At 47.5% G+C, this 24,839-nt stretch overlaps 1 protein-coding gene across 4 annotated transcripts in view; it reads right to left on the bottom strand.

Moving 5' to 3' along the window:
• Nucleotides 1-8,913: 8,913 nt before the first annotated feature.
• Nucleotides 8,914-24,839, bottom strand: part of arhgef40 (Rho guanine nucleotide exchange factor (GEF) 40) — a 36,837-nt gene continuing 20,911 nt past the window's right edge. Inside the window, exons 14-27 of one of the 4 annotated variants that reach the window (XR_003798001.1) lie at nucleotides 24,323-24,461; nucleotides 24,105-24,224; nucleotides 22,998-23,204; nucleotides 22,407-22,874; nucleotides 21,673-22,055; nucleotides 20,405-20,654; nucleotides 20,223-20,312; nucleotides 16,042-16,248; nucleotides 14,941-15,120; nucleotides 14,414-14,594; nucleotides 14,196-14,309; nucleotides 12,422-12,534; nucleotides 11,619-11,819; nucleotides 8,914-11,515 (exon numbers count right to left, since the gene is read on the bottom strand). Coding sequence is in view for 3 of the 4 variants with exons in the window: in XM_029256233.1 (XP_029112066.1) it covers nucleotides 11,790-11,819; nucleotides 12,422-12,534; nucleotides 14,196-14,309; nucleotides 14,414-14,594; nucleotides 14,941-15,120; nucleotides 16,042-16,248; nucleotides 20,223-20,312; nucleotides 20,405-20,654; nucleotides 21,673-22,055; nucleotides 22,407-22,874; nucleotides 22,998-23,204; nucleotides 24,105-24,224; nucleotides 24,323-24,461 (2,482 nt within the window). In the remaining variant the exon portion in view is untranslated. The remainder of the gene's footprint in view (nucleotides 11,516-11,618; nucleotides 11,820-12,421; nucleotides 12,535-14,195; nucleotides 14,310-14,413; nucleotides 14,595-14,940; nucleotides 15,121-16,041; nucleotides 16,249-20,222; nucleotides 20,313-20,404; nucleotides 20,655-21,672; nucleotides 22,056-22,406; nucleotides 22,875-22,997; nucleotides 23,205-24,104; nucleotides 24,225-24,322; nucleotides 24,462-24,839) is intronic. The other 3 variants (XM_029256233.1, XM_029256234.1, XM_029256235.1) reach the window with 3 other exon arrangements.

Genomic DNA, 24,839 nt, shown 5'->3' with positions numbered 1-24,839 from the left:
TTTGCACGTCTCTCTCTCTCGCATTTTTTCAAAGATCCCTTTATTGTGCAGTCGTGAGTGAGTGAGTGAGAGAGAGAGAGAGAGAGAGAGAGAGAGAGATGAGAGGGCAGGGACAGAGATGTAGGTTGCAAATGTAATTATAATCTGCCAAGCACCATTTTTAGAGTATTGCCACGTTTTTTTTTTTTTTTTTTTTTTTTTTAAAGAGCGCATATCTCTGCTCTCAAATCTCTGGCGGACCATCAGCCCCGACCACACACACACACAGCCCCCCACTCCGCCTTTTTACGTTTATTATTTCTAATCCCCTCGTTTAAAAGTCGCAGTAAACTGTCACTTTTTTCAGTGTGCGGTTACCAAATGTTGGCGCGATAAACGAGGCCGGAAGCGCACGGTTTTCAAAAAGTTTCACATGCGAGTTGTCTTAACTTCTTTTTTTTTTTTTTTTTAACTGTGCCTCTTTGAAAACATCCGTTTTTTGGTGAGACGAAAAGTTCAGTTACCGTTGGCGGATCAGTAACACATTGTTTGTGACGGGGGGGGGGAGTGATTTAATGCCCACATTTGCTACAAAATGTGATACAAGCAACTCGTTACGTTGTCCCGAGTGCGTGCGTGTGTGTGTGTGTGTGTGTTAGTACGGCTTCGCCCCCCGAGGTGGCCGCCGCGAGCGCCGCGAGCGCCGCGATCGCGAGCCACGTGCTCGCGTGCCCGCCGCGCTCAGGTGCCTGGAGCGCGCAGCTGCTGCACACGTCCGGCTCTCCGCTGCGCCAACGTGCGCACATCGGGCTCCGAAGTGGGACACGAATCTGTGCTCTTCTCTTTATAAGAGCACGAGTGCGATGCTCACGCTTCACCGGTACGACGTCCTTCCTTTCACCTCAGCTGACCCCGTAAAAATACACTACCTTCTCTCAAGCATGGCTTAGAAGCAGTTAAACTGTGTAAAACTGTAATTAAAAAAAGGAATTTTTCCGCACATTTTGACTGCAGTGACTGGACTTCACACGTTTTACCACAGGGCCCTTCTGGCCTTTCGCTCCTCTGTTGCAAAGACATGTTCTTAATCATAGTAGGAATTACATGAATATGTTATGAATACATGTGTGTTCATGATATAACAAGACTATGAGGAGATATACAGTAGGTATGTATGTACATTTTTCAGAACTGCTTGTCCCATACAGGGTCGCGGGGAACCAGAGCCTACCCAGCAACACAGGGCGTAGGGCCAGAGGGGGAGGGGACACACCCAGGATGGGACGCCAGTCCATCGCAAGGCACCCCAAGCAGGACTCGAACCCCAGACCCACCGGAGAGCAGGACTGTGGTCCAACCCACTGCACCACCGCACCCCCCTGTATATTTATATATATATATGTATATATACATACTGCATATACCATACTGGAGGTATGGTATATAATACAGATATATTTGGTTCCTCCAGGACCAAATATGTAGAGACAGCTGGTAGAGTAGTACTTAGGGTTAGTGCCTAAGGATCCAAAAGGTCACAGTATCAATCCCCTGCTCTGGCTGTCCTACCCTTGAATAAGGTACTTACCCTAAATTGCTCCAATAAAATTACCCAGCTCTATAAATAATAAATGAATAAATAATTGTAACCTTAACATTAACGTAAGTCATGTTGGAGAAAAGACACACATACTGAAATCACTTGTCCCAAGTAGGGTCGCAGCAAGCCGGAGCCTAACCCGGCAACACATGGCGTAGGGGACACACCCAGCATAGGGCGCCAGCCTGCCGCAGGGCACCCCAAGCAGGATTAGAACCCCATACCCACCAGAGAGTGGGACCTGGCCAAACCCACTGCACCACCATGTCCCATGGGCAAAAAGAATCAGATAGATAATAAATGTAATATATATACATATATAGGGAGCGAGAGAGAGAGAGAATACACACACACACACACACACACACATTTTCAGAACCACTTGTCCCATACGGGGTCACAGGGGAACCGGAGCCTACCCGGTAACACAGGGCGTAAGGCCGGAGGGGGAGGAGACACACCCAGGACAGGACACCAGTCCATCGCAAGGCACCCCAAGCAGGACTCGAACCCCAGACCCACCGGACAGCAGGACCGTGGTCCAACCCACTGCGCCACCGCACCCCCCTAGAGAGAGAATACATTAAACTAATTGTATATGAATTGTACTTATACGTGGTTAATGCCCTGCAATAGACTGGCATCCCATCCAGGGCGTACCCTGAGAACTGTGTTTCTGGGATCGCCCCAGGCCACCACAGCCCTGGTTTGCTGAAATAGTGAGGTATAAGTGACCATGATGGTAATCCAAAAAATAATTACATAAATCTACATTTATTCCTTTAGCTGACACTTTCCTGCAAAGCAAATTACAATGTTAAGCTACCTACAGTTTACCCATGTGTGCAGTACCACAACTTTTTTTGGCATAATTGAGGTCAAGGACCCTGCTCAGGGGTATGGCAGCAGGAGGTGGGATTCAAACCCACAGCCTCTGAGCCTAAAGGGGGCACTTCTGACCACTACGCCACCTGCTGCCCCATCTGGTTTTTTTGTGGGGGTGTGAATATGTGAAATAATGCAGAGCTTCGCTCACGCAGCTTCTTGTGGATTCGACCAACTGAAATGTGTCTTCTCACCTGTTTCAACTGGTGACGTTCACCTATTTACCCGGCGGATGTTTATCAGGCCAGTGCCCGCAGTGTGGGGGGGTGGGGTCTGGGGTTCGAGCCCTGCTTGGGGTGCCTTACGATGGACTGGCATCCTGTTCGGGGTGTATCCTCTCCCCCTTCAGCCTTGTGCCTTGTGTTTCTGGGATAGGCTCCGGCTTGCTGCGACCCCGCTTGGGACAAGGCCCCTGCAGCAGAAGAGCTGGGGGAGACGCACTGCTCCGACTTTCTGCTCAAAATCTGAGCATCGTCCAGTACGAAAAGCAGGACTTTCGAGCGAGTGTGCTCAAACTTTCGACTGCTATAGTACCCATTCACTGTATTTTACTGTGTGGTGATCACACTGATCCAGTGGCGTGGGCTCCTTTACTAAGCTTGCAACTGGCTGAAACCAAGTGACACAGATTTATTTACCCAGGTGGTGGTTTGGTGGTATCCAGAGGAACACCCCCACCCCGCACCCTCCCCCATGTGGTTGATGGTGACCAGTCAGCTCAAACCCAGGGATGTGCACTGATTCACCTAGCTTTACATTTCCCTCAGTGCCATCTGCTATAGTAATAATAACAATAATAATAATAATAATAATAATAAAGGTCACAATGCTGTGTTTTGCAAGGCCAGAATAAATCTGAATAGTGTTGATGGTTTTCTGCTGTTGAGTGTTGATTTGTACTGAAACAAAAAACAGTGACACACTGTTAAGTGGGAACGGAGATCATGGCTCACACACACAAACACACACACACACACACACATACTCCTGAGTGTTTTAAACTGTCCTGTTGTGAAAATGAGGAAGAGCAGGCGCCCGGTACCTATTGTCATGCTAAGCGCTCAAGTCTCAGGTGCCGGGGGGCATGACTCAGGGGAGCAGGACGTGCAGGAGAGGAACACGTGGGCACAGCTGCCGGGGAGGTCGCACCGTGGACTCCAGCGTAGACACGGCGTAACGGGACCCGGCGAGCACCGCGCCGGGCCGCGCTCAGCTCCAGCACCGCCTGTCAGGCATCAGAACCGCAGATGATGGACCCAGCGGACCCGACGGACCGGCCCTCCGCGTGCCTCCAAACCAGTCTGCTCACACATTAATGTGCATAAATATGACATATAACGTGGTTTGTGTTTATATTTATGAAGGCCGATCCATTCCCCCCCCCACACCTCGGTTACGTACTGTACATGTGTGTGCTTGTGTGTGTGTGTGCGTCTGCGTTATGGCACAATCTCTCTCCATTTCCCACCCGCCCCGACGGCTCAATTGTTTCCTCAGCCGTGGCACAAATGCGCCAATTAATATGCAGAGAGTGACAAACAAAAAAGCAGAGAGAGACGAGATGGAGGAGAGGCAGAGGGGAGGAGAGAGAGAGAGAGAGAGAGAGAATGGAGGAGACAGAAAGAGATGAGTGACGGGCCGAGGGGAGACGCAGAGGGGCGATGGAGGAGACGCCGTATCAGAGCATCGCTTCAGAGGAGGACAGATGTGCGCAGCGGATGAAATCTGATCGCGGCAACAATGGCGAGGGAGACAGGAGGGAGAGATCAATATGTACATATTTAGAGGGAGATGGGGGACATCGATACAGAGCGATAGAATGGGGGGGCAAGTTGGCGAGGGGAGGGTGAGCTGGGGGTGGGGGGGGGGGAGTGGAGATGAGAAAAGATGCCGGTTGTTCGCGCCCTGATCTCCGACATCACAGCGGAGTCATGACAGCAACTCCATACTGCGGCCCAACTGCCCGGATGTGGCAGTGGCGCACGACACACAGCGTGTGTGTGTGTGTGTGTGTGTGTGTGTTTGTGTGTGATGATGAGCGATACAAACATGGCGAGCGGTGCTACGCAGGTAGCCGGCCAATTAATAATGACAATATTTTCTGTTTGGGCTCCATATGCTCAGTCACTGAAGGTGCCGGATTAACCCTTTCCTGCACTGTAATGCGCAGTCCTACAGGTGTGTGTTCACTGTACCTCCCCCCCCGGAGGAGTCAGAGTAGGACTTATATGATATACACAGCATATATGTAGAGAGAATTTCAACTCTTCATAATTGTCTCAGTGGTTCCTAAAATGTGATCTAATCTCCCTCTAAATCTAATCTAATTATAACTGTAATAATTCTTATTATATTATTAGAATATATTATGTAATATTATATATTATAATAAAAACTACATTATAATTCCTCTAATTATACAAGTCTTATTCGCTAAACACACACTCACAAATATAGTGTATGTATTTATATACACACTTATATATATATATATGATATAGTGTAGTGTACAGTGTATATTGTATATTATATATATTTATTTACAGACATATATGAATATACACACACATAAACATGTGTACACTTGTAGTATGTAAGAGTTCTGCAGTATATAGAGTAAATACAGTGTAAATACTCTACACAAACTGTTTCCCATGGTATTTCCAATGTACTCTAGTGTATTACACATGTACAGCAATGTTCACTATATACTTTAATTTCAGTGCACTCACTGCTAATGTACTGTACTTTCTGGAAGTGTTCACACACTGTACTCAGTCCCCACTTGACACCAGCTGAACACACTGTAGCACTTATTAGAAGTGTATTTATAGTGCAAATGTGGCGAAATGTCAAAAACGCCGAGACGTGTGAGCATCCGAACGCCGAGTGTGTCGAGTTAACAGGACCAGCTTCCTTCCCTCTTTTTCTGTGTCATCTATAGCGCTCCTTCCCCCCATACACACACACACACACACACAGACACCGCACACACACACACACACACACACACACACACACCAATATGATGTAAAAAGCTAATCGCATGCAAATGTCTGTTGTCCCGGTAACCAGTCCCGAAAAATCCCTTTGATGTTTCACCCGTCTCATTCTCTCCACGTTCTCTTTGTTCTCCACATTCCCTCTGCTTTGTCAACATCCCCCTTGCCCCTCTCTCTCTCTCTCTCTCTCTCTTTCTCTCTCTCTCGCTCTCCCTCTCCCTCCATCTCCCCCCGTCTGCCCCCTCGCTCACTCTTCTCCTTTCTCCTTCTCCATCTGCCCCCCTCCCTCCCACCCTCTGATCGCCCTGCTCTGCACCGTGTCCTCCCTCTTTTACCCCATTCCTCCCCTCTCCGTGCCTCTCGGTCTGATCCCTTTCTTTTCCTCACACACACACACACACACACACACACACACACACACACACACACACACACAGAGGCACACACACACTCCCCCTTGCTGTCCCATCGCTCTCCTGCCTCTCTGCCCCCCTTCTCATTGACTCCCCCCTTTTTTCTTTCCACCCCGGTTATTTTTCTATCAACACCCTCTCTCGCTCTCACTCTTTCTCTTCCTCTGACGAATCTTTGATCTGCGCCCCGTGTTCGAGAGACGCCTTTCCTGTCTCTCGTGCCGTCTCTGGAACCCATTCTGAGCACAGGAACCTCTCACGATAAACACACGTGTGTGTGAGTGCGCGTGTGCGTGCCCAACTGCTAAACATGTATACGAAACACAGAGAGCCCTCACATCCACTCTTGGCGTGAAGTCGAACTCAGATTTATATTTATATTCCCAACGATCATCGATACTCTGGACTGGCAGCCAGTCAACGTTTCATTTTTAAACCTCCTTCTTCCATAAATCATGTGCTAAAACCCTCTATAGATCCCTCTTTCATACGATGTGGGGCCCTGAAGAAGACAACGGCAGATTTGTCTTTCTAGACCGCGAGTTTCAACCAAAGTAAAGCAGGAGCTGAAAATCCTACAAATTATTATTATTATTATTATTTAGCTGATATTTTTCCCCAAAGCAATTTACAGCACTAGGGTTGTACACTAAGCTGCTTACAAATATTTATCCCTTTAAACAGGAGGGCAAGTTTAACTGGAGCATTTTGGGATAAGTACCTTGATCAAGGGCACAGCAGCAGGGGCTGGGATTTGAACCCTCATGTCCCTCCGCTGGAAGGCAATGGGCCCCTAAACACTCTGCCACCTGCTGGCCACATAGTGAGCACTGTAGATTTTGGTTTACCTTTCAGGTAGAAGAGCATCCTGCACTAGTGCTGGTTTAGGCCTTTCGCACTATAACCTCAACCCTACCAGACCTAGTAATTAATGTAAACCAGATCTAGGAGCCAAAATCCTACCGGTGTCAGAGTACATTTCAGTTCAAGCCTGATTTACACCCGAGGCACCACGTGAGCTCATCTACTGTTCAAATAATAAGTCAATTAAATGACTGAGGCTCTGAAGAAGTGGGGGTTTGACCCTGGATCTAAGAGAAGCCACAGTGGTTTGAGCTGCTGCCTTCAGAGCAACAGGTTGCAGGTTTGAATCTCACTTAGTGCTGTAGTACCCTTGAGCAAAGTACTTACACTAAATTGTTCCAGTAAAATTACCCAGCTGTGTAGATGGGTAAATAATTGCAAGTGGCTTTGGAGGAAAGCATGAGATAAATTAATTTTTTTCTCCCTGGGGAAAAAAAAAAAGAAAAAAAGAACTGGTCTGAGGAAGTGGCCTCAAAGTGGACAACCTTCTACGGCCATCCTCATCTTCTTTCCATGGACAGCCTTTTCCTTCCCATGATATTTTCGTGGTCACAGATGAGGTTTTCAGTGATCCAAAACCTCTAGCGGCAAATATAAAGCCGAAGGCAACGTACCTGGGACTGCGAATGGGAGCCCGATCCGCCGCGCTGTCGTTCACAAGCGCACGCACCCCCTTATAGAGTCGCGTTCCCAGAGCAGTTCGGAACCAAGAGTTGGCCCGAGCAGCGTGGCTTCTGAGGGATAAAGCGAGGAAACCGTGGGATGTCCATGCAATCAGCGGCGAAACATCCTCTCCTGCAGCTCCCGAGGCAGCGGTGCTACCTGCTTATCTGCCACGCAGCCCATAAAGCAGCAAAAAGGAACCATTTCACCTTTAATGCATTTCACACCGTCTGGCGTTTCACAAAGTTTCCATTATGAAAACTACAAATCAGCATTAGTCATGCGAGCTGATGTGCATTTTAGCACCTTGGCTGCTCTTGTGTGGAACATCAGCAGAGGCCACTGTGCCCAGGTGTGTGTGCGCGCGTGTGTGTGTGTGTGTGTGTGTGTGTGTGTGGACATCACGTTACAGAAATCCATGTCATAGGAAAAACTCACGTGTGTACATAATATACTGTGGGTGGCCTAATATTGTTGCTATTTACATAAACCATCCATCCATCCATCCATCCATCCATCCATCCATCCAAATTTACAACTGCTTGTCCTGAGCAGGGTCACGGCGGTCTGGCGCCTATCCCACAAGCAATGGGCTCGGAGCGGTGCGCCATAGACACATCATTAATTACATTATTACATAACATGACATAATTATTACGTAACAAGTAATTATTGCCATTGACCAGTATTGAGCCGGCTTCCCTCCTCAAGGTGACTTACGATTGAAAATATGCTACACGTTTAACACTCATTTACATTTATTCGTTTAGTTGATACTTTTCTCGAAAACAAATTACACTTAGTTACCATTTTTGAACAGCTGAGTAATTTTACTAGAGCAATTGAGGGTAAATACATTGTACTACAGCTGGCAGAAGGGGTGGCGTGGTGGCGCAGCGGGTTTGACCAGGTCCCCGCTTGGGACAAGCGGTTTTAGACAATGTGTGTGTGTGCGTGTGTGTGCGTGTGTGTGTGTACAGCTGGCAGTAAGATTGGAACCCATACCCTTCGGAGCCACGGACAGCAGCTGTAACTACTACACCACCACCTACTGTGTACATGTCTACTCTACAACAATGTAACACACACACTCCTACACAACTGAGAGTCACCAGTTCATGCGAAATAGATTTTCTCTGGACCTGGAGGTAACGTGGGCAACATTCAAACTGAGCTGGATTCCAACCCACGTGCGAACCCACAGCCCAGGTACTGCAAACCACCGGCGCTACCCGCTGATCCCTCATGCCTTCCGACCGGCAGAACACGTGTACGTCTCGTTCAGACGCAAAAACTAAGAAACGAACCATTTCTAACAAAGGCAATTTTTGAACCCGCAGAGATGTAAATTTTTCTTTAATGGAGTTTTACATTTTTTTAACACTGTAACAAAATGTCCAGTTTAAATTCTTGGAGAAAATGTATCCAATATAGCATCACATGCAAACATTACATGAAAAGACTAACAAAACACAGTATGGGTAAACATCTATGTTTTACGGTCGGACCGAAACAATAATATAATATTATCTGGTGAAATAGACCATATTTACACTGAACATGATTAGCATAAAAATGCAAAACTTAATCTGCTGGGAAGCTCATTTAAACATAGCTGTATGTAGTAAATATATTTTAAAATACATGTTTTTTTTTTATTCCAAGCACCTTCAACAACTCAGTAGGTGAAACCCCAGCAGGTGAGTAAGTACATCTGAGTAAATCCAACTGCAGGTAAGTAAACAGATTTCAGAACAGGTCGTAGCGAGCGAACGAACACATTTACTGTACATTTACTGTATCTCCAAACAGTACATCAGATTTTTCCCTTCTTCGCCTGCTGGCGAATGCAGGATGGTGAAAAAGAGCAAGTCTGATACGGCCACTTAAACGCTGAACCAGCAAGGGCTTCTTACACAAGATATGGAGTAAGAGAATATGCGGCTCCAGTCAAAAGTTTGAGTACGCCCGGACAGTCTGGGGAATACATGTATGGGGTAAACTGGACTGTACGGTGAAATAGCCAAGTGTCCTACATCCCTGGAAACTGCTGCAGAACACATGCTGGGCCATTTCCTGCTCAAAATTAAAATTTAACAATAATAAAAAAAAAAGAAAAAAATTTAAAGCGAGTTTACTCAAACTTTTCACCGATCGTCCGCATCAAATGGGACAATGTACAAATCGCAGTCCTTTCCCAACCACCCTCCAGTCCTGCATGTTCCGCGAACACCAGAAAGGACAAGGAGACACGTGAATTGCTGTGAATTACTGTAACACGTATAGAAGAACGCGGGTGGCAACATACAGACACCCCTCGACTTACGCAAATAGACCGTTCTTCAACCGCTTACGTAAGTCACAATTTACGTACGTCTGATTCCTCCTCCTCCCCCACCATTTAACATAACAACATTAATAATTTCTCCATCTCAGTTATTGCATCTTGATATTTCGTCGTTATTATGGTTGTTTTCATGCTAGCTGTTCCTTTCACGTGTTTCTTTATACGTGCAGCATCCTTCACTATCGTATTTATAGTCGATACGGCTGAACCTGGTTTCCGTGTTATAGATTATCATCTTTTTCCACCTTCATACTTCCTTATTATTGCCATTTTCATCTCCAAATCGATTGCTGTACGCTTGCGAGACGGCTCTCGTTTTTCTTCAAGTGCACATTTACCACCAGGCGTTGTCAATAACGAAATTGGTAAAAATATGCGCAAAAAAACACTACACTAACGAAAGGAGACGTGTTCACGACTCAAAACTCGCAGGAACCGGGAAGATGCAGCTTCCTGCCTTGTCTGGCTACGCCGACTTGCACTTAACGTTATTTCAGATGTTTTGCATAAGCGCTATCTGTAAATGTGCACGGCGGGAATTTTTAACGTAAATCCGAATTTACACGTAAGTCAAATTTACGTAAGTAGAGGAGTGTCTGTATTTAACCAGATACGGCCAAGTCCGACGAGCGTAATAATGATGCCACTGATACAAATTTATTCTGTTCATTTCCCGATACATCTGCATCTTTTGAGGCGTCGCCCTCGGACCGAGGGCAGCGGACACCTGAACGAGTCCGACTCGATCGTCGGTTTGCGGAGATGAGGAAAGAGCGCTGGAGAGGAGAGGTCGAGCAGGTCACGGGCGATGGGCCGCCGCACTCCATACCACGGTACGGCAACGCTACTGCTACAGTTACACAGGTGATACTTGGTATTATGTGCCAGGTTAGTGTAGCTGACGCAAACACACACTGATGCGACTTTTCAGGTGAGAAAGAAATGAAGGCCTGGAGTCTCCCCACCACAACTCAGAAATGACATGATGATTTTGGCAGGTGGCGGCGGCGGCTGCTGCTCACACCTCCTTTTTAAAAGTGTGGGTAAATAAGACATGGATTCGACAGAAATGCTGAGCTGCTGTCGGTACGTATTAAAAAATGCTGATTTCACCGTGTTCCGGGTGAAGGAGAAGAAACTCTGCCTCTGGGATAATATACGTATTCCTATATATATGAATAGCAGAACTGCGGGTTTGTGCGCAGTATGTGCTCTTCGCTCGCATCCAAGGTTTCGCTGTAACAAGTGTGATTTAAATTAAATTTACATTTAAATTAATTGAAATGTGTATCTTTGCTGTTACAGTCAATAGTGTTAGTTTTTTACATTTGTAATACTGCGTGTTCTGCACTTTGGTCACCGAAAGCGTGGATACAAGAGCTATTTCATACAACATATATTTTGCACATGACTGTCATGGGAGTTATGATTGTCACCAATAACCCACTTCTGATGCAGACTTCCTACTTATCCAGAGCTGCTGCTGCTGCTGGTCGCGGTTCTTCTTTTCTTCGGACCAGGAATGATGAGGTGAAGCCAATAATGGGCGAGGCTCTGATTTCAACAGCCGCTTGTGCAACTGTGACAGCCGGAGCCAAGATGGTGGCCCACGGGGGGCAAGGAGGCTGGGGGGGGGGGCGGGGTTGCGCGATGTCGGCGTTTCCAGTGTTCTGTCCCACGGCGTCCTTGTCCATCACACTCTTTTGTTCCAACAAGATCCAGTTTGGCCCCGTTGCGGATGCTCCTCTCAGTGAAACAGGAGCTGGAGGGCACACACACACACAGAGAAAAACTGAGATTTGGACAGCGAGAGAACGCAGAGAGACGGGGACGAAAGGGGCGAAATGAAAGGCAGAGAAGCTGACCGATGATTCCTCCGGGTACCGTCGATGTACCGCGGTGCGGACAGGGGAGCCTCGGTCTCCTTCCCACGGACAGAACGCAGTGGTGAACAGGCCATGCAGGAGGAGGACAGGGCAGAGTGTAGGATAAAGGGGTGTGTGCCAGGAAACTTACGGTTGTTGTGGAGATAAGGGTTACACAGCAGTGGAAGGAGATGAGTTCTGCTGTGACACACAGGAAAGAGTTGTCACACACGTGTAGCGGCACGAAGCAGAGCTTCAGTGTGCGTGTCTTTCTGTGCAATGTGCGTATTCACATTTACTTGAGTAACTGGTGCTTTTCTCCAAACAGCGGGGTCATTTTTTTACTGTGCTTGCACACACCTTAACCAAGGACGAGGAGGTCCAAAGGAGGCGGCTCAAACCGCTGGACCAGCTGCCGCCCCCGTGGCCATGCATGTGTGACTCTACGTGTGTGTGTGCATATGTGTCAGCTAACATAGCTGACATGTTGTGTGTGTGTGTGTGTGTGTGTGTGTGTGTGTGTGTGTGTGTGTCACTGACTTTTTCTGCTGCTATTTGAAAAAATTGCACGTTACCTGATATGACCTGTTTCTGCGTGTATATGTCTTCTTGTTTTTGCCCCGTACGTGTGTTTCTTTGCACGTGTAATCCAGTATTACCTTTTGTGTGTGTGTGTGTGTGTGTGTGTGTGTGTGTGTGTGTCATCATGTCTCTGCAATGTAAAGGGACTGAGCTGCATCCCGTATTTATAATTTACCAGCCAACCTGTGTGTGTGCGCGCGTGTGCGCATGACGCTTCCTACCTGTGCGGGCCCCGTCTGTCCGACACTTTTTTCAGGGTCCCTCCCCGATGCCGGTGATCCCCCCCCCTCCTTGTGACTCCCCACCGAGGAGGAATCCGAGCAACTGCTGTGGACTGCGAACGAGACACATGGAGACAGGGACGGGGGCGGCTGTGAGTACTATACCCATGATCTCGCTGACTGAAAGGCTACGCATTCCATAATTCATGACTCACGACTTTAATTAATTCACACGGCGGCGCATTCACAAAACCAAATGGACCTGGAAGCCTGTCGGTGTGAGTGCGACAGTGCGACAACGTGGGTGACCGGGCGACCCCTGGTGGCCCCTACGGGTACTGCAGCGGGGGGGGCGCTCTATCCAGGATGGAGAAGCAGTAGGTGTGGATGGAGACTCATCCAGCCAGCAGTCATGAAAGCGACTGACTAAGCACCCTGAGCATCCTTGTTTTTGGAAAAAGTCGATGTGCACTCATCCCTAATATAACAGGGTCTTGTACGACACTAAACTGTTACAGCTCTTATGAATGTACACCCAGATTTAATACATATCACACACCGCTTGTCCCGAGCGCGGATGCGGCGAGCTGGAGCCTAACCTGGCAGCGCAGGGCGCAAGGCTGGAGGGGAAGGGGACGCACCCAGGACGGGACACCAGTCCATCGCAAGGCACCCCAAGCGGGACTCGAACCCTAGACCCACCGGAGAGCAGGCCCCGGCCAAACCCGCACCCCCCCGGATTTAATACTTATGATTCCGTACAACGGCACTTTTGCCTGGATACTCTGTCATTTCATTTCCATAACGAGCATTTTAGTCACTGCCTATAATGTCATGTCTATGAAACATGTCTATGAAACATGATGTCATGCCATATGTCGGCCTATGACTCTGCCTTTTGTACATGTTAATGAAACGCGCTTATGTCCACGGCTCAGAGGGGATGCTGGTCTGGCCTCGTGTGGCCCTGCACCGGACAGACATTTACTGATAATTAGTTAATGAATGAGAGTATGAAAAATAAGCTAAAATAATAATTTTTGTAACAAATATAAAATATGCACACATTTCTGAACCACTTATCCCATATGGGGTCGCGGGAAACCGGAGCCTAACCCGGCAACACAGGACGTAAGGCTGGCGGCGAGGGGACACACCCAGGACGGGACATATTTCCTATTTGTTACAAAAATAAAATACCCTTCATTTCGGTATTTTAACTCATGTCAAGTGGCATAGGTTTCATCCAGGAATCACATTTTTTAAAAATAAAAAAATAATAGTAATTCACTTGATGGGGTGATTTTGCAGAACAAATCAACCCCATGATGTGATGAACGGGTGCAAAATTAAATTGTCACGTACGAAGGAGTTTTACTCATTTTGTAGTTTTGTACTATGTTACACACAGCCAGGCTCCCAGTACACTGTGTTTCACAGCCATTAACATCTATCTGAGACTTTTTTTCCAAAGCCACTTGTAATTATTTACCTATTTATATGGCTTGGTAATTTTACGAGACCAACTTAGGGTAAGTGCTTTGCTCAAGGGTACTACAGCCCAAGCCGAGATTCAGACCTTTGGGTCTAAAGGCAGCAGCTCTAACCACGACACTACCAGCTGTCCACATGCGAGACCTCACTTATGTGTGAGTTCTGCTATTCCTATCCCTGCCAATCACCCACGGTGTAAGATGGGGGTGTCGTCATTTGACATGTGCATGCGACTCCCTCACAGTGGCGATGGTGCGGCGAGCGCGCGTGTGCGCGGTACCTCTGTCGTTGAGCGAGTAGCTGGAGTCCAGGTCAGACGTGCTGTGAGCTCCCGTCACGTCCAGGAGCAGCTTGCTGGACACCCCCATGCAGAGGCTCTCTTTCAGACACAGCTCTGGCGGAGCAGGGCGGGAGCAGTAAAGTCAATATGAGCTGAAAGGAAATAAGTGAATTACAGAATAAATGTGTTCAAGGTGAGGGGTGAAAGGTCAAGGTCACCAGTGTTATGGATCGCATGGGTCCAGAGGAGCTGGGCGATGTCGTGGGTCCAGGCGGTCCGTTCGTCGCTTGACTGTGCCTGGAGGGTGAGGCAGTCGCGCATGCGGGAAGCTTGTCGCACCCACACCTCGAACTTGACACCCTCCTCACCGACGCACTGGGTCAGCCCCATCTCCCCCACCTGTGAGACGGAGAGAGGGCTTTAGCTGGTGGGCAGCAGGGGGCGTAATAGTTAGAGGATGTCCCGCACTCCAAAGCCCGAGGTCGAAATCCCGCCTCCTGCTGTAGGACACCGGCAGCCTCGCAATGGGGAGTGTGGGAGGAAACCAGAGCACCCGGAGGAAGCTCGTGCGGTCAAGGGGAGAACATGCAGACACAACACGGACCAAGCTGGACTCGAAGCCACATCTGACTGCCGCCAGCTGCACACACCCAGTATACGAGTACTCCCAAGCGTGACCTGCGGTATCTGGGCCAAGTCTTTCACACCCCCTGTACCTTCCGGTCGCCGTCCTCCGCAGCCCCACCTTAATGCTGTGCTTAAAGCTGTAGACGGTCCGGCCCAAGCTGGGGGTCTTGGTCTTGGTGAGTATCAGGAAGTGCCGGTACAGAAAGACGCAGCGGAGCCCCGCCTTCCTGCGGCGAGCGCCGCTACACACTAGCAGCTCCCCCTGGCGCACCAACTCGCCCCTCTCGGCCACCGGTACCTGGGAGCACAGGAGACACACACACACACACACACACACTCAGAGCACAGCGAGAAAACGCGGGTGAAAAATGACACACCTGTGGCACCCGAAAGGGAAAAGACGTGCAGCTCTCACGTGAAGGACAAAGATAACACACCGATCGCATCCGACCCTCTGACACACACCTGACCGAGGTAACGCACATCACGCACACAGATCTTGGTAAAGTGAAAGAACATCCTATTTACCTATTTATAGAGCTGGGTAATTTTACTGGAGCAATTCAGGGTAAGCACCTTACTCGTGTCTCATAAGACTGAGCAGATACACATATGAAAATAGGAACATTAATGTATATATTTATAAGCATACACAGATACATCTATTAATTAAGGGGTATCAGTGAACACTGTCTTACATCAGCAAAATAGTAATTTACTTTGCAGGTTATATAACTGATTGTATAATTTATTTCTATAAGAAAACAACACAATTTTGGGGTAGAGTTTGTGAATTTGCATTTGTGTATATTTATGGGTTGTGAGGGGGGTGGGATTACCACTATTTCTAAATATATGAAATTTGGTCTATAAAATCAGTATACATATATATATATACAATAAATCAATTAAGTATTATAATTAATTTAAATCACACACACACACAATTAATTTAAATACACATTTATAAATAATTCAACATATTATTCCATGTTCATACATTTTATTTTCATAATGCTCAGCGTCTTAGACAGTAATTACCCCAAACATATTAAAAAATATCTTTAAACCGCTACATTGAATGGAGGCAATAGGAGCAAATGAGCCCTGATGTCTGAGGTGTGTCGATCTGAGCCTCACTGCGCGTGAGCCGTCACACAACGGAACGCAATAACAGCTGAAGCTGCAGCCACGGGACTCGGAGAAGGAGCCGTCTCACCGGACAGCCCACTATGAGGTCACTGGCCCGGAGGTCCTCGCCGTGCCGCTGGATGTGCCTAAGGGTGGAGAGCGCGGCCTCGGGGGCGCTGTTGAGGCTGCCCAGCTCCTCCAGGGCTTCGCAGTACTGCGAGAGGCGCTGGGTCGGTGCCGCCAGGCACTGTGGGAAGGCCAAAGGGGACAGCGGAGGCAGAATGGGCAGCTTCACCTGAGGGCGGAGTATTGACCGGGGTTAAAGGAGGGACACCGAGGTTGGGCAATGGGAAGAGGGTGGAAACAGGGGACTTTACTGACACCCTGTGGCCATCGCTGGTATTGCACACAAAGCTGGACACTTCATTCATTCATTCATTCACCTAAAGTTTTTTGGTGTGATTTACACCGCTGGAACATTTTTATTAGAACAATAAGGGCTGAGCACCCTGATCAAGGGCACTACAGCAGGCAGGGGGGATTTGAACCCACACACACACACAAACTTGCTGAAACTGCTTGTCCCAAGTGGGGTCGCAGCGAGCTGGAGCCCAACCCAGCAACACAGGGCGCAAGGCTGGAGGGGGAGGGGACACACCCAGGACAGGACACCAGTCCATCGCAAGGCACCCCAAGCAGGACTTAGGCGCCGGCCAAACCCGCTGCGCCACCACGCCCCTGCTGAGCATTTAGTTCATTAAAATTATGTGACATTTTTTGTTATTATGACCAAAATGCGTCTGAAAATTTTCACTGCAAATGTATTTGTGATATTAAAAAAAGATTAAAGAGGCATAAATAAAAAAAAATGGGTTAAAACTGGGGCATTCGTTCATTTCATGAAATGATGATTTGTTGCAAATAAGCAACTGAACAAATAAAGGAAATAGTGGTTAGTACATTTATTCACTTAACTGATACTTTCCTTAAAAATAACCTACAATGTTAAGTTACTTATAAACATTTACCCATTTAGACAGCATGGTAATCTTTACTGGTGCAATTCAGGGTAAGTACCTTGCTCAAGGATACTACAGCTATAGATGGGATTTAAACCTGTGACCTTTGGGTCCAAAGGCAGCAGATCGAACCACCAGACAACCAGCTGCTCCCTGTATAGCATTAAGTGAAATAAAATCACATAAATCAGGGTCATTAACATATTGCATTTCCTCTGTGTGCGTGTGTGTGTGTGTGCGTGTGTGTGTGTGTGTGCCGAACACGCAGTCAAGCAGACCTCTGATTGGCTGAGGAGGCAAAGCGGTCAAAGCCGAATGAGCTAAAGAATTTTCCTAAGGACTCACTGCTCTCCTTCCTCTGGAGAGAGAAAAAGACCGATAACGTCCAGAAGATGATTATTATAAGCGACTGAATAATAGGATTCACATATTCTTTTCATACACGGCTTCTGCGGGTTGACATTCTGAACGAAAAATGGGGACATCGATGTCAAACCTGAACCGTACACGAGTGCGTGTCGGCTGGATGTCTCCATCAGCGTGTACGCAGACTACGTCTACACGGTGCTGCTTGAAAGTATGGTAACACCCTGTGTCCCTTAGTTTTACCACAAAATGGTTATTCAATGAGTGCTCCTGTGTTCCTCATGTGACTTAATAGGTGTGTGATGATCAGTCCCATAGATTGTTTTAGAGAACATCGTGTGTGTAGTAGAAACACACAAAGAGCCCAAACTGTATTGGTTGTATTGGTTACACTAAGTAGCTAAGTAGGATCAGGGGTGTAAATCATAGTCATTCACTCATTTTATATGTTTACTTTAAGATAACATTTAGATTTTATCAGTCTATTTCAATAATTTATACAAGAACAATGAGCATCCCTGTAGGGTACCCACACTTTCAGGCAGCATGGTAAACAGTGTACACACAGAGCATTTGACACGTTATTCCATCATAATGATTTGACACACAGGTAACAGCAAGGAACCCAGTGACTCAACAGAGCCCATGAAATTAATAAAGTGTGAATTATCTGCTCATCCCACCTCATATCCCCCCTCTTTATTCTAAATGACTAAATTACTATGATAGGATTTCAGCAGCCAGGCTCAAATTATTAATACTGTCAGCTGAGTAGAGTGCATCATTTTTACATTAGTAATTTTGAATAAATAATAACAAAGTAAAATCTCACTGCTTTTGGTCACATGAGGTCAGATATATATATACTGTTAGAATTTGCTGATGATAAGTTATGATTTTAAGCGACTGAATAGCAGGATTCACTTGAAAGTATGGTAACCCCTTGTGTCCCTTAGTTTTACCACGAAACACATGGCAGTGTCTGTTGTGAGTTTATATGTTACGCTGAAGGATTGAAGGAGGACGAACACACATCTTTTGTGCGGTTAATTCATTGCTCCAAATCAGCCCATTAGGCAAATTTCCATTAAGGAGCTGCAATTATTATCTCTTACGGAAAGAATATAATTGGTTCCAGGATGAAAGATGTCAACTAAAATCTAAAATTAACCAAAATAAATGGTATTTTTAGGCGTGAGAACGATAACACCAATATACTTCATAAGTTTTAATGAAAATGTGAATTCTATCACTTATTAATTGTGCAGGGAAGTGTCTATTTTTTTTGACTCTCAGTGTCACCTTCAAACTCCGACTCACAAACCACAAGAGAAACACTTTACTTTCAAAAGTGTAAGGGTATTCAGGACATAAAACCGCTCTGATTATTTAAATAACTGAGTAAATGTTTTCTTTTTTATACAACTTATTTCTAAAAGTCAGTATTAATTTTTTTAACTTAGTTAATATATATTTTATCTTCAATTATTATTATTTTAATATCTATTTTTATTATTATTTATGAATGTATTTATTTATACAATTTAGTTTATTTATTTTTTCATTATGTATTTATTTATTTACTCACTTATTTATTAACTTACTTATTTCAGTGTTCTTTCTTTCTGCCGCTGTTGTTCTGAGGGCTGTCGCAGAAAATTTCCATGTATTGAACTGCATACAATAGCAACAAAGTATCTCATCTCTAAATCTGTTTTTCTGTATGTGAGTTAGACTTGCCATAATCAGCGCTGTGATTGGCCGAGGCTGTCATGTGACAGGAAGTAGCGTATTCGCTACTTAATTTTTTTCATAGAAGGGTTCTCATGTTTTGCACAGTGAAACACACAGTAGGCAGTGAATAAAAGACCTGTTGTGGATGTAAAATTACTGTACTGCCCAGAATAAATGTCGCCCGTTGACTAATAAGCCCTTTGTATGAAAAAATTACATACAGGCAGTTCCCGGATTACGAACGAGTTCCGCTCCTAATTTTGTCTTTAAGTCGAATTTGTACGTAAGTCGGAACAATTAGGTACGGTTCGTATCTAACGTCAGTTAGTCAAATGTTTGTCTTAGTATATAGTATATAGTGTATCTTTCTATGCATAAAAAACATTAGAGAAACACTTCCGGATACACTAAAAAATCTTTATTATAACAATACAGTAATAATAATGATACAATGTAATGAAGACATAATAATAATAATAATAATACTGTATAATTAAAGTATTTATAATAGAGAGAGACATCGGGACAGAGCATTTTACATGCTCAATTATTTTCGCTTTGTCCTTTAAAATTGTCCCGATCGTCGACCAACTGCGGACGAACGCTTTTCCAGTATTCGTTGGCGTTTCATATTTTTCCGATCGCTTTATTATTTCCGCTTTAGTTTCAGTCGTGATCATTTTCCTTTTCTTTGATGCATCACCGTCACTTGTATCACATTTACACTTTGGTTAGGAGGGTAAAAACAAACAAAAAAAGCTAAATACAGTAACACAGGAGATGCTGTGAAGAGCAACGTGGCGCGACTGAAAATAAGGACGTCTTAGTCCTACCTCGGGCCCACGAGCCGACGAACCGCTGTAGACGCGCAATGTTTTCATACGCTTCGCAAAGTAGCAACCGCTCGTTATTATGAATCAATTCACGTAACTCAAATTTTTAATATAATAGGCTTTACAGGGGGTTGTTCGTAACTACAGGTTGTACGCAAGTGGGATGTTCGTAACCCGGGGACTGCCTGTATACCTAATAAGCATTGTAGCAGTTTTTCCATTGCACAGGAGCCCGTTACACACAGGGGGGGCGTACATTCTGTTACGAATCACCGCATGATAAGGCGAGAGGCGAGACGACGGTAAGGGATCCTCACCCTGAAGAAATCGGCCGCCTGATTCACCAGCGCTGAGTCCGGGTCCGGTTTCGTCCTGATGTAATGGGAATACTGCAGGAACTCTTCTTTCTGAAAGCAGCACAAGAGCGAGAGGGACGGAGGGCTGGTTGGAGCACTTTGACGCGCTGCTCTACGAGGACGTTTTCCCGGAGGACACTCACAAATTTACTGAAGCAGTCCTGCAGGAGCAGGGTTTGCGTGAGAGCGCCCTCCATGGCTGGGAGAAGGTGCTGCGTGTGGAAGGCGCACAGGTTGCTCCAGTTGGCGAAAAGAGAGTCCCACTTGCCCCGGAGATGAGCGGGGGCGTCGGGGCAGTCGAGCGGGGGCAGGTAGTTCTCCTCCACGCCTTTGAGAAGAGCCACGTACTGCCGCTCCGAGCTGAGAAGCCGACACCACAGCTGGCAGATTTTACTGAAAGGGAAGCGGGGAGGAGGTTACAGCGGCGGCGGCGGGGGGGTTCGGGCAGTTCAGACGCACGGACACAACCCAGGCTCAAATACAGGTCATCTGTGGACCTCAGGTGACCGGATATTGTAACGACTGGACGGCCCGATGCATCACCACTATCATTATTTTAACGTATTAACTGTAACCCTCAGTAACTGCTTGTGCAAGTCAGGGTCACGGTGATCCAGAGCCTATCCCAGAGGTACAGGGCGCAAGGCCAAGTGTGGAAAATCCTGGACCGGATATCCTTCTATCGCAGTTTTTAATACGCATTCCAGAAATTCCAAACAAAATTTAAATTCCCTGCTTGAAGCACAAATGTAAATAATAATAATTAAAAAAAACATTTTTCTAACATTATTTACACTGTTTTCTCAAAAAAGCTTCAGTCCAGAGCATGGGTAATAACACTATGTCAGTATCTGTAGTGATTTACTTCTGTCGTAAAATTACAGTACTGTTAATTTTATTGTTTGATTACCATATACTGTACATATTTATTCATTTAGCAGACGCTTTTCTTCAAAGCGACTTACAGTGTTAAGGTTACAACTATTTACCCATCTATACAGCTGGGTAATTTTACCGGAGCAAGTTAGGGTAAGTACCGTGCTCAAGGATACTAGAGCCGGAAGTGGGGATCAAACCTGCAACCTTTTGGATCCAGCTCATACATAATATCTAATATAAATATATACAAAAAAATGTCTATTTTATTGTCTTGTACTGTTTTGTTACTAAAATATTTTATTTGCATACAGCAAATTTCCCATCATATCCAAATGGTATTAAAAATCCCAGACATGCTACGCTGGACGGACTGGCCAATTGCCTGACCGTTCACCCCCCACCCCATTAGACCGGTCATGTGAGGATGAACCGAGGAAAGCGGCTGAGGTTCTATGTACTGACCAGCCGTGCATCACACTAATTCAACACAGCTGGAGGTGAAGAAGTGCAGCTGCAGACACATCTGTCTCACCTCTGGGCGGTGGTGCCCTGCCTCTCGCCCCCCGTCTCCCTCTCCGCTCTGCTCAGGAGGACGTGCTGCCGCGGCGACCCGGTGTGGTCCACCACCTCCTTGCTGCTGACCTCCACTCCTCGGATGAGCACGCTCCCGGCCCCGGACGTCGCCCCGCCCGCCGCGCCGTCCCCGGGGAGGGCGGCCGCCACGCCGATGCTGAGGACGGGATCGACGAGCGCCTTTCGACCCAGCCAGGACATGGGGGCGCTTCGGCTGGTGGCGGCAGGGAGGTCCCCCGGACGCGAGTTGGCGGGACCGCGGCGGGGAGCCAGCAGGGCCTGCAGGTCGAAGCTGGGGTGGCGTTTCCGGGGGGGTTTGGGAGGAAGGGCGGCTTCGGGCGGCTGAAGAGAGAGGAACGGGGCCAGCAGGTGGCGCAGCGGTTAGAGCTGTTGACCTGCACTCAGAAGAGCGTAGCTTGAGTCCCACCTCCTGCTGCAGTACCCTTGAGAAAGGTACGGTATTTACTCCAAAATGCTCCGGTAAAAAGTACTTTGCTGTAAAAATGGGTAAAATTTTTGTAAGTAGCTTATTATTATGAGTCACTTTAGATCATTAACTAAATAAACAAGAGAATATTTGACTGTATAGCCAATAGAATCTAATGTATGTCTATCTATCTCTCTATCTATCTATCTACCTACCTGCTGACACACAGTTTAAGAAGCGGACGGGCACACACGCCTCACACTCACACTCTTCTTGGCAGGGTGCAGCAGCGCTTGCAGGAACCCCCCCCCTCCTGCTGCCGTGTCCTTCTTGCGCTCGTCCCCGATCTTCAGGGTGGAGCAGTTCTGCGGGCGGAAGAGAGAGGCCAGGGACCCCCAGGACTGCAGGCCCCCCCAGTCGCCCTCGCCCTCGCCCTCGAGCTCCCCGTCCGCGCCGAGCAGGTCCCACATGCTGGACGACGACGCCGCCTTGGGGCGGGGCACGGGAGGGGCTCCGGGCGGAGCCTGCAGCAGCCGGGTCTTGAACTGGGCCAGCGTGCGCTGGTAGCGCTCCAGGGTGCGAGACCAGAGCTCCAGCAGCGGGCCGCCCCCCAGCTCCATGGCCAGCGCCCGGGCGTCCTGGAAACGGGAGGGCGGGATCGGGGGGAGCGAGGAGAGCGGCGAGGCGGAGGGGGGGCCTGTGGCGGCGGAGACGGCATCGCACCACTGGGACGCCTAGCAGGAGGGAGGGACGGTGCAGTTCAGCGCAAAGGATGGGAACAGCGGCACACACACGCACACACACACGAAGGCGCACAGACGCTGCAAACACACACTCTGGAAAGGGGAGGCACGCACCTCGGTGAGTGTGGACAGCAGCCTCTGTGTGCTGTCCATCTGGGTCCAGCAGTCGGACAGACAGTGCGAAATGTCCCGCAGCCGCTCCCTAACCGGCGGCAGGCGCTCCAGCACCGCCTCCAGCCCCGCCCACTCTCGCCCCGCCCACTCCAGCTCCGCCCATCTCTCCAGCTGTCCCAGCACGGAGTGGGTTTCCCTGTGGAGCTCCTGTGAACGCGCAGCACACGCACGTTTACCTCACCTGAACATACAGCACGGTCAAAGCCTCATGCAGTGAAGGGTGCGCTGCGCTGTGACTCATGTCATGCCAACAAAACACATCCAGACACGTGGAATAAAGTGCTCGTGTAATATTTTTGTGCCGCCTGCAGGTGGTGCGGTGGTGGGAGATGCCGCCTTGTGCTCGAAGGACGCGGGTTCGAAGCCCACCTCCTGGAGTTGTACCCTCCATCAAGGTACTTATCCGGAACTGATACAGTAAAAATCGCCCCGCAGTGTAAACGGGTAAATCAGTGCCAGATAAGATCAATAAGAAAACAAATATACTGTGCATCTGTTCATATATACATAATATACATAGGTGCACACACACTGTTTATTAAACACCGCGTGGACCTACAGCACACTGTAAATAAAAAGATGAGTGAACTTTCTGGAAACTATTTTTGTAACTGACAAGGCTTCATAAGTTGTTATAAAAAGGTGAAAATGAGGGAAAAAAAGGGAAAAATGTCAGAATACAAGTGGGCCCCGATTTACGATGGCGTTACGCTCCCCGAAACCCATTATAAGTGGAAAATATCGAAAGTCGAGAATGCATTTAATACACCTAAAACACACCGCTGCGTGACAGACTGGAAGATGCGGATCATTGTCGCCGCTCAGTATCGCTTGCCCAGGAAAAAATCAAAATTCAAAATTCGAAGTACGGTTTCTACTGAATGTCTGTCGCCAACTCGCCATCGTAAAGTCGAAAAAAATTGCAAGCTGAGCCATCGTAAATCGGGGACCACCTGTAGTTGCCCTTGACAACGGGCTTCACAAACATGGGTGTTAATGCGTTTCGAACTTTTGAGCAACAGTGGTCTCACACACACACACACTCACCAGAGTGGACTCTCTGAAGGCCTTGAACTTCTGCTGTTTGAGGGAGAGTTTGCTCAGAGAAAGGGGGGTGTCCTTATACCCCTCCAGCTGCTCCTGGACCTTCTCTATATCCCTCTCACACTGTGGGGGGGGGGGGGGGCAGGGGTGTACGGTGGACAGTGTAAGCATTATCAAAACATGGTACGTGGAAATTTAGGTAACTCTTGCCCGGGTGCCACCTGGTCCAGTCTCTCCTCCAGAGCTACCAGCTTGCCGAGGGTCTCCAGGTCTCGACCCCTCTGGTTGGACACTCGGACCAGTCTGTGCAGTGCGTCGTCCACGCTGTTGTAGAGGTCAGAGGTCACGGCTAGAGCAGCCCTGGAAGACAAGGGGCAGCGAGAGAGAGGGAGGGTGAAGAGGGTTTCTTCAGGGTCGATTCCAATGACCACCCCCCACCTGGTCATAACTCGGTAGCTATGTCCCCATCTGGACAGTCCAAAAAAAGTCAACTTGTGCACTGAGCGTCAGCTCATTTTCATTGTTTTCATTGACTTCTTTTGTATTTAGTGTTCCGTTATTTTTGGAAGGTTGAATTAATACATAATCATATATTCATATGAATATTGCTTGTGAGCGTTCGTTAAGTGTACGGTATATGATTGAACGAGTCCAGTGGACAGTTGTACAGTATTATTCATCAAGAAGATGCTTGTCCCAAAGGCGTCGTACATCTCAGAGTAAAGAGAAATCGCCTGC

The sequence above is a fragment of the Scleropages formosus genome, chromosome 11, assembly GCF_900964775.1.
Source record: "Scleropages formosus chromosome 11, fSclFor1.1, whole genome shotgun sequence".
NCBI classification, from domain to species: Eukaryota; Metazoa; Chordata; class Actinopteri; order Osteoglossiformes; family Osteoglossidae; genus Scleropages; species Scleropages formosus.
This window is presented reverse-complemented; position numbering and strand designations above follow the sequence as displayed.